The sequence below is a fragment of the Amblyomma americanum genome, chromosome 8 (genome assembly GCF_052857255.1).
Source record: "Amblyomma americanum isolate KBUSLIRL-KWMA chromosome 8, ASM5285725v1, whole genome shotgun sequence".
NCBI classification, from domain to species: Eukaryota; Metazoa; Arthropoda; class Arachnida; order Ixodida; family Ixodidae; genus Amblyomma; species Amblyomma americanum.
In genome coordinates, this window is record NC_135504.1 from 8912112 (window position 1) to 8936013 (window position 23902).

The following is a 23902-nucleotide window of genomic DNA, read 5'->3' on the forward strand; positions in this document are numbered from 1 at the left end:
ACGTGCGCTGACATCGCACAGCACACGGGGGTGCCTTAGCGTTTTTCCTCGATAAAAACGCAGCCGCCGCGCTCGGGTTCGAACCCGGGAACTCCGGATCAGTAGCCGAGCGCCCTAACCCCTGAGCCACCGCGGCGGGTAGGCTCTGAACCTCCAGATTAGCGAATTCGCACTAAAAGCGTTCATGCTTTTGTCTCCTTCCAGATAGCGTTGCCACGGTCCCTTTGTCGGGAGCAGGGGCAGTTGACTTGCGGGTGTCGGGTGGAGTGGCGCTGAGGCGGGTTCGTCGACGAAGTGCGGTGCGCCCGAGGCGGTGGTGGTAGAGGAGGCGGCCGGCATGAGGGTGCGCCGCCAGCTACCGCCGTCTATGCGCGTTCCGCCCTGGCGAGGCTCGTGACGCCCCCAAGGCGCCCGCTGCGGGCACGCCCTCCCGGAGACGCCAGCAACCCGCAGCCGCAGCTCGACGCCCGCCCGGCCGCCATCTTTCTGCCGCCGCCCTGGCCATCCCGTCGCCTCCTCGCCTTGCTGCTGGCGGCGCTGTTGCTGACGTGCGTACCGGCTGTGGCGGCGTACGACAGCGTTTGCTCGACCGCCCACGAGACCACGTGAGCTGAGCGACTGCGGTTTGGTTTATTGCTTTATTGGCTTATTGGGATTTTAACTCCCAAAGCGACTCAGACTATGAGGGACGCTGTAGTGAAGGGCTCCGGAAATTTCGACCACCCGGGGTTCTTTAACGCGCACTGACATCGCACAGCCTACGGGCCTCTAGAACTTTACCTCTATCGAAATTCGACTGCCCGGGTAGGGATCGAACCCGCATCTTTCGGGTCAGCAGCCGAGCGCCAGAACCTATGAGCCACCGCTGTGGCCTGGGCGACTGTTTTGGGACATTTAGTGTCACCTGTTAGAGGGATAACCGAAGTTTTCAGCCGACCGATCGGAAAACGCTTTTGCCACCAGTCACTCGCTTGATCTGTGGCGCAGGTATAGATTGTTGTTACCGCTAATAGCGACGCAGGCAGGTTATGTTATTTTGAAGAACCACGTTGCGCATTCAGAAGAGACACAGAAAAAGGCCAGGGAGACGGAATGCGCAACATGGTTCTTCAAAGCAATGCACCAACTAGCCCAACAAGAAGTTCTTCTAAACTACCAGGTTATGTTAGGAGAGGTTATGTTAGGAACGAAGAGAAGGCATGGTAGCTGTCTCACTTTAAGTGGGCAGGGAAAAGGGGAACCGAGTAAAAGAGAGGGAGAGAGGAAGTTCAGGAAGACGTCACGCACGGCCTTGGACGTGGAAGCTCGGTAACCTATTGTACTTCGATTGTATAGGGAGATATCGAGAAATGGTAGTATATGAAGTAAGGGCTCAGCATATGATAGCCTAGGGAAGAGGGATACAGACACATAAGAAAGGAGACAGAGAGGAAGAGCAAAGGAAACATGCACTGAGAACTCAAATAGATGTGTGCACACAAACATAACAAGCGGTCGCAGAGAAGTGCGTGCTTGAAGTACACGTACCGCCAACTCGAATTGCGTTGCGGGCAGTCCACCATTACGGAGGGAGTGATGGTCTGTGCAGGTTAAGATCGATGAAGGATGCAAACCAGTGCACCAAAGTCGAAGGGCAGGTAAGAGGCACACACAAGCGCTGACTTTATTTTTCCCTCTGTTATTCAGCCCTGAGGTGCGTTCCCCTTACCTGCCCTTCGTCTTGAGTGCGCTCGTTCGTACCTGTCAAGAATTTAAACCAACCAACCCTACTGGCATTCCTTGAGACATCGATGACTAACCTTCTACGACCAATTTGCACCACTTGCAAATTGTTATTTGCTCCTTTCTCTCCTTCCCTTTCTTCCTCGCAAAAAAATGTCAATAACCATTCCATAGACTGTCCGCGCATTATGCAACGAAAATTGCATGAGGCCATGGCGTTGGCACTGTCTAGGATGTTGCCGCGTGCATTGACCACCATAATGGTAAGCAAAGACCATGCCGTCTGTGCCAAAGACCTGACATCACCTGACGTTCGAATTCCGCTGCTGCAAATTAATCTCTGCTTTGTCACATGTGTTTGCCGCATTGCTGTGCCCGCCATTTACACTGTGGAAAATACTGAGAGTGTATCGGGACCTGGTACACTCGAATGCTGACTTCCTGGTTGAGTGCTTCTTTCAAGGATTCCAGTCGCAGTCCTATGTTTATTTTTTAATAACTGTGTGGGAGCTGCTAACGGCTGCGCTCCACTCCGCAGGTGTCGGTCGAACCCAATCCTTGACGAAGTGGTGCCACCAAACTACCATGGTTCAGAGGCACCGACGTCCGCTGCAGGTAAATGGCGAACTTTTGCTACAGCTGCAGGCAGGAAAGAGCGGAGCTTGTTGCAGCATTCTAAGAGCGTTCAGACGTTGCACAGAGTGAACTGAATTTATGCCTGAGTGGACAATACAGCTTATGTCGTTTTCCCTCAAAGATAGTCTGACTATTATAGTTCGTGCTGACGCGTTATAAAAAACGTTCAATTTTTTTCATAATATTGTGGAATCACTCACGAATGACAGCTGGCATCAAGAAACTGTTCACCAGATAAGGTTATGTACTTAATACTTATTGCAGTTCTTTTTTCGCAAATATTACCTTGACCATTAGCAATACTCCCGCGTTTACGCTGAATTTGCATGACTTCGTGCAGCGCGAAAAAAATTCAGTATCATCGCGGTTGTTTTAAACGTATACAGCAGCCTTAACTAGAGCAGGGCGTCGTTAGGGGGGGCAGCGCTTAATACAATGGCGCCAGTGAGACATGCGGTCAGTGTCTGTGTTCTAGCCTTCTAAACGGAATTTTCGAACTTATCTTCAGGCTAGGCCAGGTATGGGCAAAAAAAAAAACAAGCTTAAAATGGTTAAAACTATGACTAATCAATTGAAAACCCGCTCTAGAATAAGAAGGCATCCGCTCATTGTGTGCAGTGCAGTCAGCTTAATAACAAATTCATGCGTACTATGCTTGCTACTGTCAGCGCTTTTAAAATACGTCTGATACATTGGTGCTGAGCTCATGAAGCCCGGTATACACACGGAATCAGAGTAAAGTCAATAGTGGTCGAAAAGCTTTAAATAATGCATGCCCTTGTTTAGCCTCCACTGACACATTCGTCATTTGTTTCTTCCTTTTCAAATTCGCTGATCTTGCCGTGTGTGGGAAGCATATCCTCTCAGAACCCGCCTGTTAAGCTTGCGACGAAGGTGCATTCTCGTAGCGTAGCTGGTGAACTTTTTGGTTACCAAATGCTCTAACCTTTGTTTTGAAGACAGGCAAACACCTGCACTAGTTACTTTCTCGTTCGGTGCACTCACCGTAGGCGTGTGAATAGTTGCCGTATTTTTCCACTTACAGAATGTGCGAGTGATCTGGACCTCCGGCACATTTTTTGCAAACTATGCCGACTTCAAAAGTGTACAGAGCTCCAAGATGTTGATATAAACACCGAGGCGTTCCCTGACGAGTGCCTCCTTCTCCTCTTTCTGAGTGAAGCTTGAGAAGCGGGGCAAAATTGCTGGCCTTGCAAACGAAATCAGTTTTTAAGATGTTTGTTTCACTTCCTTCTCCTTCGCAGGCGGTCCAGTACAAATTTACGTGTCCTTCCAGGTCATGGACATTGACGATATCAGCGAAGAGAACATGGTAAGGAAGGCTGGACGGGTTGCGCCCTTGTACGCATAACTTCAACAATAACTTGCGGCAATTTTTTCAACTCACTTCTAGACCGAGGTTGCAACATTTTTTTTTTTGAGGGATCAAATGTTGCCTAGACTGTTCGCACTTGAAAAGTAACACACGTTTCCTAACTACAGTTTTATTACACATATATTTATGGTTACACGCTTCGTAGCGTGCCTTTGATGCTTATAAATTCTCTGCTTAATAGCACTTGGATAACTGCAAGAAAGACAGAGGAGTTGGGGACTTTCAATCTTTTCTGTTCAGGCACTTCACATCTAATGTTGATGAAAACATGCTGATAGATGTACGACTGAACCACTTTTCAGTGAACAGCCAGATTTCAATTTGGAGTTTTAGGGCATGAAGTCCAGTGGGGCCTCTAACTGTGATATCTAAGTGCTTCGCTGTTGTCCACTTCAAAACACTATGTTCGTCCACAAGCAATCTTTGATAAGCTCCACTGGACGTAGAACAGCATTGCTAAACGATAGAGTCGGTCCGCCGGTCCGTTGTGGCTACTAAAAAGAAATAAGAAAACTCTCTTAGTTTGTATACCGACGCCCGCCACTGAAGTATCAGAATGTTGCAAAGCAGCATTCTTCTGAATTTTCCTTGAATTAATGACAGCTTCGTGGGAACTCCTGGTTTACTCAAGGCTTTCATATGCTGGACTGCTTATGAATTCTTACCGAAAGCAAGACAGCCGCATGGGAAGCTCAAGGCTTTGAAACACTGGGGCTGGGGCCGTCCAGTGTTGCCTGCCTAGCGCTTCTAGCTATTGGAGACTGTTGCTTATCAAAATGCATTCGGATGACGTTAATTACTGACCTTGGCATCACCATTACTTGCTAGCCTTCTTCCGGAAGCTTATCTGGAAAAGAGCTTGAGCTCATTAAGGCAAAGTCGCGCTTAAGGTGCATTGGAGGATTTTTCTGAGGCAAGGCTTTTTCAGAGGCAAGATGATGCCGAGCTCAATGAGAAGGTGTCGGGCTGAGGCACCGCTGGAGTGTTATTTTAGGTATGGCCGGCTATGGCGCAGAAAGAAATGATTTCAGTGCTTCCTGCACCACATCGGATAAGTGGAACACGCTTGGACGAGGTGGCGGGAAAGGAGGTCAGTGTGTAGGCGCCGCGGCGTTGCTATTTATGCTTCACATCAGTAGGGGCAATTGAAGGACGCTTGTGACGACAGCGCCGTCTTCTTACTTTTGCAGCGGCTACGCCATGCGAAGAGCTGTCTCTTACTATTTGTTTGAGAAAATCGAGCCTTTTCGTTTTCCGCGGGCAGTCACTGGACGAAGTGTCATGATGTGCGCGGGAGTTGGAACCTCTCAATGTACTCACTTCTCATGTTACGGCACTATAAGCCTTGACACACCGTGCACACACCGTGCACACACCGTCGCGTTTCCGGGAATACCGATGACGTGCACAATCCTCATACAAGTGTTGCCTACCTTTACATATGTCGGCAGACAGTAGCCTTTAAAAACAACTCTCACGCAACTAGAGTTGCCAAATCGGGAAACATGAAAGAAAAAAGAAACCTTCATTTAATGGCTTCACTAGACAGGCAAGTCGTCATTCTTGATGGCTAGATCAATGTCATAGACGACACTGGTTGTAGTTTCATTCCGCCTAGATCGGTGCGTTAAGCAATAAGTCTAGCGCAGCCGCGTTATGGATGGCCATTGCGACGATCTTCTTGGGGCCATTCACTCTCACGTCCTTGATTGCATTGGACACGAAAGCCTCGAGTTACACAGAGACTGCTTGCCAGCTAAGTCACCTCAAAATGCCGACGGGGAGCACAGGAAGGATCAGTATCGTGCTCGCCTGCGGGTGGTTTTCATCGTGGGCGTACTTGAGGTCGATACAGCCCTCGGTAGACGTCTATTTCCACTCCGGCTGAAGATAGTTTGGGAGCCGTTGTAACAGCTATCACAACTGGATCGCAATGAAATCGCATATGCAGGCTCTCCTTGCGGGAGTGATGTGAAATGACAAGGCGCATTACATCCGGACAAAACACAAGGCGCGAAGCACTGCTGAGGTGTTTGCCCTGGTTGGTTACCCACCAGTCATTTTGTCTCATTTCGTATCCTTTGCTGCCATAGACTTTATTCAGCGTTTTCGCATTGTACAATATAGTCGAACCCTTTCGGAAGCACCATAAGCGTGAAGATCATATTTTTTCTGTGCTCTTTTCCTTTTCTCTCATATATAATATCCGCTCGAAGGCACGTGTGCCATGTGAATGCATTTAGTATACTTCGATGTCACGGACTCCGAATATGCTGAAATTGTAGGTACGGGACTTGCATGTCTACATTGTTTATCTTTTCCTTACTACTTTACCCCTTCTCTTGGAGCGCTGTTGAGAAGCCCTTTCCGGATGAGACATTTGCCGTACCTCGTCCTTCCCTGCCTAATTATTGATGACTTAGCGGGACATATGCTGTAATACGGATATTTTCACTGCCCTCCTCATCTCCATATTCATGACTATAATGATCATTGTTGCTGTTCCGTTGACGACAAAGTCCTTTTCCGCTGGAACTCCGTCAACACTTTTCTATCCCTGCTGCAGACACCCTATTTCGGACATAATACTGATCTCAACTTTTACCTTACTCTCTCCCGCCCCCCTGCCATGCTTACCTCCGCTTACAATCCTTCTTGTTACGCTAACGAAACATCGCCTCAACCGTACTGCCCATTGCATGGGTCACCCATGTCTATTTCCTCTTGCTAATTGCAGCTTGGATATCGTTAACTCATGTCCGCTGCTTAATCCACGTTGCTGCCTTCGTGTCTCTTAGAGTCCCTTAGCCACTGGCGTAAAGATGATTAAAATAACGATCACGCTCCCCCTGCTGTCGGCAGGCGTTCCGCATCCACATGTTCGTGGTGGACCTGTGGCGCGACGACAGGCTGAACCTCAGTCGCTTCCTGGACGACATCGCCTCGTCAGGTGGCGCCGTCAGCAACGGCAGCGGAAGTGGCGCAGGAGGTCCCCGCAGGCACGCCTCGCGGGTGTTGCCCGACGAAGTGCGGGCCGCTCTGTGGAAGCCCGACCTGATCTTCGTCAACTCCAAGAACGGCTACCTCTTCGAGCACTCGGTACCCAACACGTTCGTCAAGGTGCTCGACACGGGCCACCTGTACCGATCTTCGAGGTGAGCAATAGTCGGACTTGCGCTTGCAGGCTAACGAAAAGGGTTGAGCTCAAGTTAAGGACAACGCAGCGAGCCATGGAAAGAAATGTGATAGCTGTAACGTTAAGAGGCCGGAAGCGGGTAGATTGGTTGAGGGTACAAACGTAGGTTGATGACATCGTAGTCGAAATCAAGAGGAAGAAATGGGCTTGGGCACGGCATGTAATGCGAAGGCAAGATAACCGCTCGTCCTTAAGGGCAATGGAGTGGATTCCAAGAGAAGGCAAACATATCAAGGGGCGGCAGAAAGTTATGTGGGTGGATGAGATCAAGAAGTTTGCGGGTATACGGTGGGCGCAGCCGGCAAAAGAAACGGTTAATTGCAGAGACGTAGGAGATGCGTTTGCCCTGCAGTGGGCGTAGTCAGGCTGATGATGGTGCTCGCAGCCTCGGAACTTGTTTAGATAGCGTGGCTAAAAATCTTCAAGAAAATTGGTTTTGCTCACCAGCACGAAGAGCTAGCCTAATTAAGGTAGGCTTGTAGTCTCTGGCAGGTTAAATGTGCTTATAAACAACCTGCATAAAATTACCATGCTGCTTTCGGAAGGAAGGTACTCTATCTAGCTGAAAATAGCCCATCGTGAATGGAGCGGTTGTCTTAAAGGGCCACTGAGGACAGCTGTACGCAATTTTTGTTTGCAGTAAAAATTGGTTTACGGCTCTTTCTGTGTGCGCTGGTCTTTGTTCAACATCGTTTCGCCTTCGGCGTTAGCTTTCAACGGCGGTCCTTCAGGATGAAGTGAAGTTAGCCTGTATCGATAGGGTACTGCTTTCGAATAAAAAAAAGACCACTTTCCCCGAAAACAAAGCTTCTGTAAGATATAGAACAGTAAAAAAAAACTAATACAGGTGTTGCCATCAGCGGCCGGTTTCGCAGCTAAGACCCGCACGTCGACACCGAAATCAATCGCGGATCACAGTGGTCATGCTACACCGCCGTTCACTTAAAAGCGGCGGCAACCAGTCTTTCTCATTCTAGACGTCACGATCTTGAGTCCAGTGGCGGGAAAGCTTTTAAATTCAATTTTATTTCAAAAAATGTGTCTTTAAATTGACTGCAAATTGCGCTAGCGCAAAACGTAGACACGGGAGACTATGTTGACGGGGGGAAAAGTGCGTTTTTTGGTGCAGTACAAACGTTAATATACGCAGGAAGAGCGACAGTGTTAATTTTTATTGAGAATAATAACTGGACGAGGTTTTTTTCAGTGTGACTTTGAAATGATGACGTAATTGGCGTGTCAGTTGTGGAAGTGCTTCTGGACAAGCAAGGAAGATGGAGAATTAGACGAAGGACGAGACGTAAACGTTCAAGAGAAGAAATGAACCGTCTATAGCAGAAATTATGGGTTAAAAGTGTTAACTGTACCAAATAATCCTGAACAGAAACGTCTGGAACCAACGAGAGTGCGGTCAGACTGCTCTTGCGCCATAACAATTCACCATCATCACGCTTTCAGAATTAATGTATAAAAAAAGACGAAACAGTGCGACGCCATTCTGCATGCCTTTAGCGGCTTATAGAGAAATTCACTTGATTCCGTAGCTTATTGATATATCCGGCATATCGCTGTCATTTCCAAAGAGATTTTATTTTATTTCCTGTTCCCATCTAGGTATCTCTTTCAAGTGGATTGCCTGATGGAGCTTCAAAAGTACCCTATGGACACACAGAACTGCTACCTGAAGGTCGGGTTAAGTAAGTAGCAGAGGCTTCTATTCAAAGGCCAATCACAGCCAGTCATACATTTTCGTCTCAGTGAACAGAACACGTGTAAATAGGACGCTACTTCACTCGCCAGAAACTGGGCTGCTCCGTATCCGGAAAAATCACCATTCATAACTAAAGAGAATGATAATTTTTTTATCTTTTTCAGAAACAGTGAGACATAAGTATGCTAATTAACTGTGAAACAGTGATCCCGTTTCCGTCCATAACGAAAAAAAAAACAGGTCACGAAATTCAAGTATATTGTTTTCCCCTGATTCGACCGTGGGTGCAGGCTGTGGACAAGTTGACTGGTTCAGTCGGTATTCTTTAGCCAAAAAAGGAAAAAAAACGCAAGAAAGACAGGTTAGATGTGAACGCCAGAAAAAAAAAAAAACTCTTTCTGGATATTGGTACTCTGCACTTGACAAACGGCAAAAAACATCTGAGGGTGAGAGGGTCTTTTATGCTTGGAGAAGTATAAAATTCAAGGGAAATGCCAAGCCAATGCGCATTTGCGATAAAGTGCAGTTTGACACTTTATATGGAGCCGTTGGTACAGCTCTGACATGTTCGGCGTCAGAGGGAAAATAAATTTGCATGTGCAGAAGGATTGCCGTGATGTCATCACATCTAACTAAAATTTTGAGTATTTCAAGAGTTTTCAAATCTTGGGAGGCATGCATTATGCCCATCCCGTTTCGGAACGAATGGAAGGCTTTTTTTTGCTGGTAATGAACGGACATTATGAGATGACAGCCGTCCTGGTGTGCGATGGGAACTATTTATGACCAACAGAGCCGCCGCGGTGGCTGAGTGGTTATGGCGCTCGGCAGCTGGCCCGAAAGACGCGGGTTCGATCCCGGCCGCGGCGGTCGAATTTCGATGGAGGCGAAATTCTAGAGGCCCGTGTACTGTGCGATGTCAGTGCTCGTTAAAGAACCCCAGGTGGTCGAAATTTCCGGAGCCCTTCACTACGGCGTCCCTCATAGCCTGAGTTGCTTTGGGACGATAAACCCACATAAACCAAACCTATTTACGGCCAAGAACGTAGAGTAGTGTAATTTCTCGAGCACAGCCGAGTGTCTCTTATTTGCGACAACTTAAACGCACCTACCATCGTGACAAGCTATTTCCTTTTAGTTTTACCGTTATTAAACTGGGAGTGCTGACAATGCAAATATTTAACTCTTACTGCCTATATGCCAGTTGGTAGACAACGCCTCATGGTTCTAAATGCTTGTTTCCTGTGTTGTGTTGGGTTTTCACGGCTGCCTTCTTCAGGGTTGAGCGGATGGGACAAGAGAGGAGGTTTTTAAACCTTCTTTCAAACCAAGGAAAGAAGTAGCATATCTTGTTGCGGTCCCTGAAATAGGTGAACAATATGTACAACATTTATTCATTGTTACCAATAACGGCCAAGGATTGGCTCGGTACACAACAGTGTGATATTAACGACAGTAGATTGTCGACCATACAAGAGCTACCGAGGTCTAGAGGAGCGCTATACTTTATTAATGAACGTTGTTGTAAAGGGCAAGGAACGACCCATAAAGCTGTGATGTGCTATACGTTACAGATCCGCAAAAAGAGGGAACAAACAAGCTGGCGTCTAAAAAAAAAATAAGACAGCTGCAGCAGTATCGTTAGATCACGTTTCAGTGCTACCTAGTGGAAGTTTTCGGCTAACTTGGTTTAACCGTCTGGTGCCAGCACTCTTCGACCGTCGTCTTCGGCGCAAAATACGTAGCACCTTCGCAAAGAGCGAAGGCATCAGCGCCGACTGATCGATCTATTTCGGACCACGCGACCGCAGTAGCACACACACAGACAAACACATACATACACAGACATACAGACCGGAGTGTAAACACTGTTTCCGCGAATAGAAACTCAGCAGCATGCAGGCGCAGCCTACTGGCGGTGCGCTTCGACCACAGCTACGGCAAAGGAAAAAAAGAAAACAAAAAAGTCTTCCACCCAATGGTGTGCGCACACGCGCACAATGCACGTGGCGTAAATGGTGGTGCTCAGACACATGTCGAGGCCACAGAAGCCGTACACACGGTCATTTCATCGCAGACTGAACGCGCACCTCCAGGTACGGCGTCTGACAGACGTTGATGACCACTGGACACGACCGGCCTTCGCTGCCTCTCCCCCTCTCACCCACTCCCTGCCGCATCCTGTGGTTGTTTCTTTTTCTCTTTATCACGTGTCGGCCCTCGTGGTACTTTTCGTTTTCTTGTTTCTGAACCTGTCCTCGAGTGCATGTTCCCACTCAGCTGTCCTTTCGGGAATCCGGTACCGAAGCAACATGCTGAGGTCGAGGTTAGAGGGAGGAGTGCCGCCTGGATCGACCAGCCTGTCTATTTCCGGTCGGAAGGTCGATTGATAAATTAATGCTCCCACGGCGCTTGCCTCGTGCTTGGGCACACGTGTGTGTTTGCGTGTCTGTGCGTCCGTCTGTGCAGTCTCTTTCCGCGGTCAGTGGAGCCAGCGCCTTCTGGCGTCGAGTGCGAGCCAGCGCTGATGCACAGCCACCCTGCACCGGGTGGAGCCTGTGCTCTCGAGGCATGAAGTATTGATGTCACCACCGTGGCGTGCGTGGTACGGAGTGAGAAAGATAGGAGAGGGGGGTGGGGAGCTTTTGGTGTTTCTAGCGTCCATTGTGACGACCTGAAGAGGCGTGAACAAAAGGAAAGAAAAAAAAAAAGGTTTTTATGTATGAACCGCCCACGAGCTGATACGGACCCGCCTCAGTGCTAATGAAGTGCGTAGGTGCTGCCGTAGTGCTGCGCATCGGGAAGTGAGGGGGCGGTGTCGGTACCCCTTCCTTCTTCGGAAAACTTTCGTTATGGCTCTGTGCCGCCTCTAGAGAAAGTGTTATGAAGATAGCACTGAATTCACTTTGAAATATATTATACAATGCAGGTTTACCTACATATGAATGATGCCAGCAGTCATCGGAATAAATTTACCTGTTTCTTTTTACAAATGTATTGTAAACATTCAAAATAATGTCTACGACGAAAGGCGCATCTAAACGTCACTTCGTTCATTTGTGTGATTATGAGATTTACTTTTACTCCTTATGACAAAATGAAGGACGATGGGATTCACATGGACACGAGGATATTCAGCCTCCGAGGATTGTAGGGAGCGTGAAATAATGAATTTGAAAGAACTTTGTCGAAGGAATTCCTCTTTATTAGCATCTCTCGATTTAATAGAACCGTAACTTCCGCTTCCAGGTGTTGACGCCTGCTGCAATTGGGCATGACAACACTTCCAAGGAATACAGACGGAAATAGTAGACTAACAGAAAATCAAATAAATTTTTAAGCGCTACATGAATTATCTGTATGATGTTCTGTGCCGATAAAGCTATCAAGGTTCCCACAGGATAGAACGGTACTTCTACTGCCCTCTACAGACACATTGAGTTTCGGAGATGTCGTAACAGCCCGACTATACTGCTCAAAAGCAGACCGTGTGGCCCGGGAACTTTTAACCAACCCTGTACATACATTATGTATGTGTAAGGCCCTTCGTTTTGCGGGTTTTATTTTATCGAGAATTCGGCAGGCAAAAACCGGGTGATATTTTGTGGGCTCCAACTCGGGTGCAAATCGGGTTATTCAGCAAAATGACTTCACAATTCGGGTTTTATCAGGTCATATTTTGTAGCGGAAGACAATTTTGTGCGGGCCATAATGTTCTTCATCGTGTTTTGCTCATTGTTTTGTAAATAATACAGAAATGACGGGTTGCACTGGAAACCTATTAAAATGGGTATATATTTTTATGTATTTGAAATATTTCGTCGCGTACATTACCATCTGCTGCGCAGCACTTCTACGTCCGTGAAACAGCGACCTACTTTTGTTTGCACGCCGCGACGTTCATTCAACATAAATAAGATCACGTTAAAGTTTAAACGCAGAAGATCCTTGCAGCAGGATGCCGCTCGCGTGGGTAGCGCTCGCTACAGTGATGCCAACTAGTCGTCTGGTCAGTGCCCGTACGTTTTAGTCTCGCTTCCGAAACGTACTTATCGAACTTGACCTCATATAAGCACCATCACGAGTAAAAAAAGCGCAGAGAGAAGTTTAAAATGGTCTGACAACTGAAAACACTCCTCAGGATGTCCGCCTTCTCTCTCGCAGTGTCCACGCCCGAGGACATGGCGACGCTCCACTGGATGGATGATCCGGGCAGTCCGCAGCGCAACTTCTCGGCCGCCATCCGCCTCCTGGAAGACATAAAACCGCTACAGTTCGACCTCAAGGTTCCCGTAGCGCACTCCGCCACAGAGGCCTGGATGTTCGGTGAGGTCGACGAGGGAAAGGCGCACGATGAGCGCAGCGCGTTGACGCCGGTCGCTCAGGAGCACCGGGAACTGGCAAAAAGAAACAAGCACAGGCGTGCATACGCATACATTTGTACATTCCAATTTGTTTTCTGGTGCCCAACTGCAGTGTATGGATGTTTCACCCAGAATCTAACCATCTGGGATAAGATTGTATGAATCTTTGTTTATCGTGTTGGTCTTCGAGGACGGTCCTTGGCCTTACCCACTGTGCTCGTGCCAGAGCGGCGAAAGTGTTTTCTTCTGCTGCTCTTCAAAAAACATCGAGACTTTGGCTCATTCTGTAATGTTTCCAAGTTTTAGCGCTTCCAGGGCAAGGAACTGAGAAGAACATAGACAGTGCAACAAGATGAACACACAGCCCTGTGTGCGTTCATCTCGTTTTTTCTTTGTCGTCGAAGCACTACAGCTTGGAACTTTCAAAAACGTTTCTCAGCCCTCACCCGCCGTGGTCGAACTTGAGGGAACGATGATCTTTTGGGCCGTGCCTGCTCGGCACCTTAGTAGAATCGCTAGGACTGTAGAGAAGGGCTTTAGATTGCTTTATTGATTCGTCATCCCCTGCTCATCTCCCTGCGTTTTAATAAAAACACCGCAATTAAATAACCTTAGAAGACAATGTTCACTAATGGGGTCCAAGTTTCACGCCCCGGACGGCGCGCACACTTTTTGTCAGAAGTTTAGAGCTCAAGGAGTATTATGATTCTCAGCCATACTGTCTTGCTTGTAATGCATCCTTAGTTTTCAAAATCTCCTGAAGGTGAGATGATGTTTGGTCCTGCTGCATGCAATGGGTAGGACATCCTCAAATGCTCCGCAGGAGCCTCACTACACGACTTAAAAGCAAACTCCTTAGGCTGTAAACTTTTGACAAAGGCTTTAACATTACAAAACCATGTTGATTCTCGTCCCCGGAGTGAGACACGAATCGTAACATGACACGCATTCCCTCAGCGGTCACAGCACACGCACTTTCCGAGTGACTAGGTGGTGTCACTGCATTTATTCACCCAGTAACCTCATCGCCTTGCCCGGTGCAAACTTCTCGTGCGACGGACTGAGCATATAAGCTGTCCCCAGCGCGGAATCTGCGTTCCTGCCGCTTATGCACACAATTCGAGCGAGCATTTGCTGGGGAGCTGAAGAGACCTCGTCCTTCGTAGCGACGACTTCGGACTCTGACAGGTTGTCCCGACCATTGTTGATCGCCCAGCCGAATTACGAGGAGCGGCTAGCGTCGTCGTTCACTCGTTTAAGCGCGGCAGTTTGGCAGTTGACCACCATTTAGGGTTGCCATCCGCTCAGAGGCGTCCCGGACAGTTTTGTTCTCGTGCGTGTGCCCAGTTGTCTTGAGAAAATTTTGCAACCGTACCCTTTCATGTACTGTGCTAGAGGCAGTCGCGAACAGCTAAAGTGTTCATCAGGCTTGACTTAAATGCATGCCACCTTAAAAACGCTAGAGTGTAGCCATGAGAAAATTGTACTTAATAGAACAGCAAGTCCATTAGGGGTGCACGTTTCAACCAAAATTTGAAGTCGCCTAAGGGATAAGCAGATAAACTGCATGTAAAAGGAGACACAAGCTTAGGACTGCAGTAAAGCCAAGGGACAACCCGCAATTGGAACCTCTTGCGCTGTGCTTTGCTACGCTCGTGGCCACCAGGTGCCGCTACCCTGCGACCGGCTCGAAATATTCTTCACGTTATGGCGCCGTGCTAAAGACTGGAGCTTCCCCAGTGTTGCCCTGTTGCCACCGCGTCTGAATCGTGGTCTCTAGAACGAGCCAGCGTTCGTCCTAGACTAACGACAGGAACTGGACGTTGCAGAGAACTACACTTACCTGTACGCCAACTTCACATTCGTGCGCCGCCTGACGGCCTCCATCGTGAACACGTACATCCCAAGCGGGCTGGTGGTGAGCCTGTCCTGGCTCACCTTCTGGCTCGACGTGTCCGCTGTGCCGGCGAGGATCACTCTCGGGGTCACCTCCATCCTGACGCTGGCCACCCAGGTGGTCCAGTCTCGCAGCTCGCTGCCACCCGTCGACTACCTCAAGGCTGTCGACGTGTGGCTTTTCGTGTGCCTCGTCATGGTGTTCGCCTCGCTCCTCGAGTACGCCGTGGCCTACAACTTCGAGAAGATACTCGCTCTGGTACCGTTGCTGCTTCCCTTCACTAGCATGCTTTCGTATTAATGTTATAAAGGTAATTGCAGCACTCAACATTGAAGCGCGTTCTGCACCAATCAAAATCGTAATCCAGCTGGCAAAATTCTGTACACATTGCACTGTGCCGCCTTGAAATCAATGCCAATGCCAGAAAATCTCAGACTTCCCCCCTCCCAAAACCATACTGGCCGAATAAAGGGCAGAAATAGCATACTACATGTTATTTGAGTGCTTATTCGTGACAAAAATTTCTTTAGACTGTCTATAGAGTCTATAGACTGTCTGTAGACTGTCCATAGGCTTCGGTCACTAAAGTCTATAGACTCTCTATAGAAAAATCCTAGAGAAGAGTCTACCGGCAATACAAATCCCATAGACAGTCTATAGACAATCTATAGATCTATGGCCATACACTTTTAGTAGACGTTTGTCTACAGTCTATAGACAATGAATAGAGAACAAGAATATTTATAGAAACCTAATAGATTTGATATGAAGTCTATAGACTGTTTATAGACTACTTTTATAGGGGATAGGCCCTACATTTAGGTGTTACGTCAACTTTATTTGTTCGCATACTATTCCAGCTTGCAAAACCATTCTTTAGTTAAGAATATTAAGGAACACTCAACTGGATGTTGTCTTTAATCCCGTGGTGCTATCTCTTAAAGAATACCAACTGAGAATTCAGCCAAGCTGTCTGCGTACAATCCTGAATTTTTTCACTCTTAAAATCCTTACCTGATCTCAGGAACGGAAGCGGAAAACGGACTCTCTTCCGGCTGCCATACGCGTGGCGCCCTCTGCTCGCATCACTCCGCAAGCGTGGCAGAGTGATGGAGTGACGTCAGCGGCCCCTGCTGCAGCATTCGCTCGGCCGCCGTCGACGGCCAAGCAAGCGGAAACAGCGGCGGGTTCAGGCAACGGGGATCCTTGTGACGGTGCCGCAAACAATCACAACCACACCCTTGTCACGCCATCCGTGGTGACGCTGAGTGTGCCCAATACAGTCCCCAACCGGACCGAGACGACCAACAACGTGACACAATCCCAGGGAAGGTGAGATAAGAATGAAACTCCTTCGCCAAATTGGTATCCAGTTTTAACAAAATTCTAGAGCTGCTGGACTTGTACGAGGAAAACCGCGACAGAACCTGTCACAAAAGTCAAAGTATTCGAAGTATGAATTTATTCCACCAGAGCACATGCATGTACAGTGTTTGTCAAAAATATACAGCCCCCGGGGGTTAGCTTCCAAGCTGTGTATCCGGGCTCTTAAGCGCATTTTACAGTCGTAAGCTTGGGAGGGTTGAAAACTTAATTTCCTCCCGCCTTCGTGAGATTGGTTCTCTGTGTATACAAGGCGAGCCGCGCAGCAAGGCTCAGATGCAGACCCCTTGGACTGTTTTCTTTTTACAAAGACTGTAAATCCGTAACGGTAAATCATGGTCGCATTTTGACGTGAGGCACTGATGTCAAAGACGTCATCAATTGAGGGTGTGTCAGGCAGCGGCATATGAGCGCATTTAGGCTTAAAGTCTGTGCGTTCAATGCTTTGCAACCGGCTGTGATGTGACATGTCTCCTGTTGGTGCAGACGTGATTGCCGCCGCTGAAATAATTAAAAATAATGAGTGGTCATTCGGAGTGATGGGTAGGGAATGGGACACCGTTTTTATTTCACTCACTCATTTATTTCAGTTATGATTACCATTGTCTTTCAGTCATCTCTCTATTCCACCGCCAAGACTCTTAATTGGGATAGTTGGTTGCTATATAATTCGACATAGTGGCTAGCGCACAAGGTAGACTTACACAAAAAGAATTCAGACAGGACAATTAAACGCTAGTCCTGTCTGAGCGTTTGTCCTGTCTTAATTTTTTGTGTACATCTACCTTGTGCGCTAGCCACTATGTCGAATACTTTATTCCAACTCTGATTCTATACAAATTTTGATTCTATACTGGTTCTGATTCTGTTCTTATTCTGTTTCTATTCGCCATCGCTTCTTTTAATTTTTTGTTGAGTAATTCTAATTCCGGCGTCTCCGACCTCTTTCCTACTACTGGAAAGGGGGTGGGAGAGAAGAGAAAGAGGGTATGGTTGGCAGGTGGCAGGAGGAGAGAAGGAAATCACCGTAAACAACGCCTGCCATGGCTGACAGGTGGTGTTAGACGCACACGCCGGATTGTTTTCGCCTTCATGGAACTCCTAATGCATTCGCATTAACGAAGTAAGAAACCTCTGGTGTGTTGAAGCTAAGAGCATCCCAAATGCGCCCTCTTCTCGAGTCTGGAAGAGTTGACGTCGGGTCAGAACTGTTTGGCACCAGACTATTGAGGCAGCATTTGGGGTCGCTATGCTGTCTTGCATGAAGGAAAAAAAGGGGTCAGGAAAGGCCTTGAAATGTCGCTCTTTCTGAACATAGAAACTACGTGCTTCAGTGTAGCTAGTGGAGGTGGCATACTTGATTTTGTACTTTTAGGTTATTTCGGTGCGTGCCTTTCTTGCTTTGAATAAAGTTCACGGAATCCCACATATCCGAGGCGGGAGCACGCATTTAAAAATATTCCGTGCGTGGGATTGTTCCCGAGGGACTGCGGACACGTGATCTTGGACGCGCCACGTCAGCAGGCCGCTGACGTGGCACCTTCAAGATCGCGTGGCCGTAGCCCCTCGACATCTCCATGGCGACGGCTGCGCCGCGTCACATTGCCTAGGGAGCGGAGCCCTACATTTTACTATCACAGACAGTGACTGCACGAATCCATACATCCAAGCTCACACGACACCTATAGTCGGTGACCAACTGACTCCGACCGTCCGACTGACCGACCTACTGGAAAACTTCCTTTCGTCCTGGGTTATATAGCCCACAGAGGATGGGACACTTAGTCCATGGCCCCATAAGTTGCTGCAATCCGGTCTGGCCGGTCGATCAGTCTGCGCTGGTCGTCCAGGTCTGTGCTTGAAAGAGCGGTTTCCCATGGAGACAGGGAGGGGTTGCGCATGAGAGGCTGAGGGAGGGGGGTGCGGTACATTCCCACGTGGAATGATAAATGTTTGGGTGTCCTCCGCTGGGGGGGCATAACTCTGTGTATCTGGTTGGGTGGACGTGCCTGTGCGCGAGGATCGGGTAAGTGTTAGTTTGAAGCTGACGCCATTTGGCGGCTTCTTCATGGGTTAGCTTCGGGTGTGTTGTAGGGAGTGTTTCACGGGATGGCCTGCGTACATTAGTGGCACACTTTTCGCGCAGTCTGGACTGGGTTGGCCTTCTGGAGGTGCCCAGAGGACGAGGTCGCGGGCTATCGCATGAGCGCGCTCACTGCTATAGGGACAAGCGCATGCCCAAATCTAGACTAGGCGGTCAGGCGGGATGTTGGTTTCGGTGTAGGATTTCATGTACGATCGCCGATATATGTCCTTTCGCGTAGTTTCCGCGTGCTTCTTGTGAGCCTGTTATAATGTTAATTGGGTTTTCACAGGGGTGAGTGCTAATGGCGAGTGCTATTGCGCACACTTCCACTTAGGTGCCGTTTTCGGTGCGTACTGTGGCCGACGCTATTGCTTCACCCCTTCAGTCAGCCACGGGTATTACCTTTGCCTTTGTAGTTGGGTAGTCTGCAGCGTCCGTGCAGAGGGTGGCGCGGTATTTGCCGTATGTTCTATGCTGGACCTTGGCCCTTGCCTTCTTCCTACCAAAGTGGTATTCGGGGTGCATATTTCGGGGTATGGGTGCTACCGTAATGCGGACTGTCATTTTTGTACTATTGGTTTAGGTTCGTGTCGGGCTGATTGAGCTCTCGCTTGACCTTGACGCACGGGACATACATAAATGAAGGAAAGCAACTCGGCGTGGTTGATTACAACACTTGGGAGCCAGCGGGAACAGGATGTCTGCTGCTTTTGGCTCCGTTCTATTTAAGCGTGATGGAGAACTTTCTGGATATGCGGCTTGACGGCGGCACAGGGATGGAATAGGCGCTCGCCGCGAACAGAATGACAGCGGCCGAAACGAACTTGCATTTAAGAGTGATTAACAACGTTTTCTTAGAAGCTTTTAGCACCGCATTATAAAGATTGCAGGGCCGTCTGGGCAACGCGCACTCTTGCTAAGCGCTCAAAAATGACCATTATCTTTTTCCTATGGGGATTCGCGCAGATGGCTCAGAGCTGGAAAATAAAAAAAAAGATAGAAGTATTCAGCAGATCAGCACTTACAAAAACCTCACAAGTTTTACAGCGACAAGAGTGTTAGGCTCATTCCTCCAAATCTCGACGCCGGCGTGTGAGAGCAAAGGAGGAGTGAAGCCTCCACCTATCAAGAGCAGTTCCACCCTCTAGTGCCCACCCACCAGCAGCGATATGAAAGCCTGCTGCCCATTTGCACCCTCCCCCACATCCTGTGTCCAGAAGTTCTCCGCCCACTAGAAGCCCATGTAAGGACCCCACTACCTATCAGTTTAAAATCGTCACCCCCTACGCCTCCCAGAAGGTTTCCACCTACCTCTACCCTCCGGAAGCCGCCACCCACTCAGCAGCTGAACGAACCCGACATCCTGCCTTTTTAAGTCTCCTCCCACTAGAAGGCCATCACAGGAGCCCGCCGTCCACCCAAAAAACTCACATTTACGCTCCACATGGCCTCCACACATTTTACGCCCTCCAGAAGCCTCCATTGACCTTAAGCCCATGCAGCAGCGGTGCGAAAAAGTGACGGCGAAATCAAATTCACAGTGAGTCGTAAAGGAAAGGCCACCGATGTAAAGCGAGCCAAAAATCATCGCAACTCAGCCGCATCAGTTCGCAGGATGGTCCGCGAATCTTTTTTATCTTTATACGATATCTTCGAGCATACGCAATTTCGAGCGCACTGCTGATCTTCATGTGGTGAACTATTTACCGCTTCATTTTTCTTTTATCAAACTTGCCATTTAAACTTAAAATTTGAATTCCCGTATTCTTTGAAAACAGCTTTCTGCTCATCCACCGATATTTCTGATAATTTTCCGAGTATAATAAACAACCAGAACACTTGGTCGAGATAGCATTGCAGTGGAAACGGTGACCGGTTCGTTTGCAATCTGCGTGTTTCTACATTCGCTTGTTTGTGTGAACAAGCCACGAAAAAAACACTCGTGATCTTCCACATTGCCTATTTCTAACTAATCAAACTTTCAGAATTAATACTGCATATTATTAGTATTTTTACTGTTTTCAAAAGTGGGCCTCGAAAGCGGACCGCCTCATTTCCACGAATGTACGCGTAATGAAATTTCGCACGTTGTTGTCAGTGGCTATTTATTAATAAAATAACAATGCAAGGAAAAGATGTTGCTAGCCGCGGCATCTGCCACCAGGGAAAGAAAGGGGGAAGCGAGGGTGAAAAAGAATAGGGGTAGGGGATAATATACACTATGTACAAATACAGCATAAGAAATAAATGTGGGGTGCTGCGCCATGCATGATAGGAGTAAATTTCGCACGAAAGCTCTCTCTTTGTTTTTCGCTTCTCCGTAGAAAGTACCCCTTCGATTGCGGCATTATTTATATTGGGTCAACATAACCGCGTCATAGTATGCGCTCATTTCAAATTTTGCTTTCTTAAAAGGCTCGGCATGGTCATTAAGCTCTGCTATTTCATGGGCGTGCTTAAAAAAAATGGCAGCGAGTAACTTTGGGCGGTGACACTATCAATGGACGGCGCCACTCGTGAAAAAGTGTCTTTGGAGCATCAGACCGTGGAGGTTTTTCAAAACATGCTCTGCGTGTAACTGCAAGGAGACAACAGAAACATCATGTTTTCTATCTGGTACGGAATCGATCTGTTGTGTTCACGGTGGCCGTCTAATTTTCCTTTCCGCAAGCGTCGCGCATGATTGGTGCGTTTGCAATTCATTTACTACTCTGGATTGTGTTCCATATTAAAAGTGGCCGTTCCTCCGTCGCCGTATCAGTCGGTCCAATAATTTATTTTGCCATGTCCGCGAGAGTGCAATTTTAAAAGAAGCAATAAAGCGGAAATATTGACACGTTATTGAGCGATTTCAGCGCACTAACTTTGCAGCAAGCACTCAGCGAACCTGCATTTGCACGTGTACCTCTATGTTTTGACGTGTTGACTTACGCGCGGTTGTTCGTTGGAGGAGGGAAGGCCCGGCCGCTTTTGCAGATTGAAGGATATCGTTCGGAATTCGCAGACCCCACTCCAGGACGCAAAGAGAGCAAAAAAAAAAACAATTACCGGGCGATGAGGCATCTGATGCCACAATTCTGCGAAAGCAGCTGGATTTGCCTTTATTGATTACTTTTATGATTTCACTCTAATGAATGTTTTACCTTACCCCGAAGCTTCACACAGGTCACAGACTTTTTCCGAAGCGTGCAGGTGGCTGGAGGTGAGTCGAGGGTGGCGTTTGGAGGCCTGGGAGCATCCTAGCTAGAGGGGTGCGAAGGCGGCTGGTGGTTGGAGCTTCTGGAGTCAGCTGGCTTTCACACTGCGTCTTTAAATTCAATTTCACCGTTGCATTTTGTTTCAGCTGCTGCTTTGGCTTGTAGTGCGTGGAGGTTTTGTGGAGGGTGAAAGTAGGTGGATTGGTGACGGGTGAAGCCCCTGGAGGGTACTGTTTGGTTAATGGTGGGGGGAGGGGGAGTGGAGCGGGGCTGAGGATTGAGGATGGTGGTGAATGTGTGTGTTGAGCCCTCTGGCTAGGCGGGTGCGGTAGGAAGGTGGCTTGTGGTTGGTGCTTTTGAAGGTTGGAGAGTCCTCCCTTTTTCTGGAGGCTTCTCTTCAACAGACGCCAGAATCCCAAATTGGAGGGGGGGGGGTTGTAAGTATTGCAGCACTAATTTCGCAGTGTAATTTGAAGTCTAATGCATCGGGAAATGAAGCTACTTATTTTGTGCCGCTTCTGGTGCGGATACAGCTCGGAGTTAATTACGACATTATTGCGCTAGCACTTAAACTGGCCATTCTCCGCATTCAGCCGTTATGTGTTTGTCTGTTTGAAGCCAGTTTTGCGGCAAGCTGCTCACTTGCCCACCGCGTCAGGCGCCAGCTCAATTATTCGTGAGAGCCAGCTCGCACAGAGCAATCTGGATATTGCAACCCAACCCAAGCAACCCAATTCCCACCGATGGCAATACCAGCCATAGAAGGGCACTGGCGCATCGCTTGACCACTGAACCACTGCGCCTGGAGTGGTAGGAAGACTCCCAGGGTTCTATGAACAGAGATAATGACCAATTCCGCATAAATGGACGTTAAACCATTATCGCTATCCGAACAACTGACATCCGGGAAAACTGATCTCAGTACAGGAACCAAGGTGAAAACCTAACTGCAAGCGCAACTAATTCGTATTTGGCCTAATTACGCAAATCGACTATCGTTTTTTTTTCTCGCCAGTCGGCCAATCACCCAATGGTCGGGTCGCTTCCCACGGACATTTGAAAGCCGCGGGTATATCTGACTGAACAATGCCAGAGGTGGAAATCGACGTGTAATGGCCAAATGAAAAGGACCGCTTATATAGAGTACGGCACCTGTTGCCCCATTCCCAGACTCACAAGAATATGGCGCGTGATAAATTGTCTGCTGTAGCTACCACTTCCAGTAAAAAAATTGGCAGTGGCTTAATTTGGCTAACCTTGGGATTCAGGGAAAAGCAAGGACTCTTGCTAAGCGTCTGAGGCTCGCCAATGGCAGCACCGCTACATGCTCGTGAGAGCCCACACGGCCAAGCGCCTACGACTTGGTATCACAGTGTTTTACGGCACCCCCATCGGATGTCACTACGTGGCTTTACATCACCAGTCGGATGTTCTTAAGGTCAGAGGTCAACCCAAGGGTCACCCATTGTGAAAGGTCAACTGAAGGTCAAGGGTCAGGGGTCAAGGGTGTGACACCATAACTGCACCACATATCGGCATACACGGCTAACGCGCTTGGGCTGAATGTCGTTCAAGGTCATTCTCCGGCCTACTCGACGACTGCTTTACCTAGTGTAGCGAAGCTTTCCGCTTCAAAATTAGATTCGTCAGACTAACCAACACATCTATCCCCCCCCCCCCCTTCCTTCCTTCCTTCCTCTGCTATGCGAAATGGTGCAGGTCGGTCAAGACGGGGCGTCGTCGCATATTCCAACGGAGCTTCACACTGAGCCAGCTGTGGCAAAAGACCAACCTGCTGGACAAGGTGTCTCGCATTGCCTTTCCGGCCGTGTTCTTTTTCTTCATGCTGATCTACTGGTCCTACTACCTCTGGTGAAGCCTCTGCCGGATGCGGTAGCTTGTATATGCCACGTGTGTGCGTGATGAGGTGCTGCTCCTTCGAGTGGACCTTGTGGTGGCGCCTCTGCACAATGTTCCGTGGATGACGCCTTCGATACTCGTCGCTGACAAGTCTGGAAAAAGGAATGGGTATTGGTACGAATAAAAGTTGCTGTTCGTTGTTTCTAAGCCCCATGGAAGAGGACCGGGGTTGGTTCGAATTCCGGGGCCGCGCAATTCTACACCAGCGTTGAAAAAAAAAAAAAAAACTTCGTGTGTCGATGGAATTGCATATCCAGGCCTGGACTGCGGCCTGAGCTCGGTGACCAGAACCGACAACGCACTCCCTCACCAGAACAGGATTTGGCCACCCGGTTGTGCTGTGCGATGTCAGTGCACGTTAAAGATCCCCAGGTGGTCGAAATTATTCCGGAGC

The 23902-nt window shown here is 48.4% G+C and overlaps 1 protein-coding gene across 1 annotated transcript; it reads left to right on the forward strand.

Moving 5' to 3' along the window:
• Window positions 1-282: 282 nt before the first annotated feature.
• On the forward strand, window positions 283-23639 carry LOC144100885 (gamma-aminobutyric acid receptor subunit beta-like). The gene is made up of 9 exons (XM_077633793.1): window positions 283-605; window positions 2261-2337; window positions 3624-3691; window positions 6617-6909; window positions 8565-8647; window positions 12826-12987; window positions 14855-15180; window positions 15947-16254; window positions 23308-23639. Exons 3-9 carry the CDS (start codon window positions 3659-3661, stop codon window positions 23462-23464), a joined length of 1362 nt encoding a protein of 453 aa, XP_077489919.1. The 5' UTR covers window positions 283-605; window positions 2261-2337; window positions 3624-3658; the 3' UTR covers window positions 23465-23639.
• The last annotated feature ends 263 nt before the right edge of the window (window positions 23640-23902 follow it).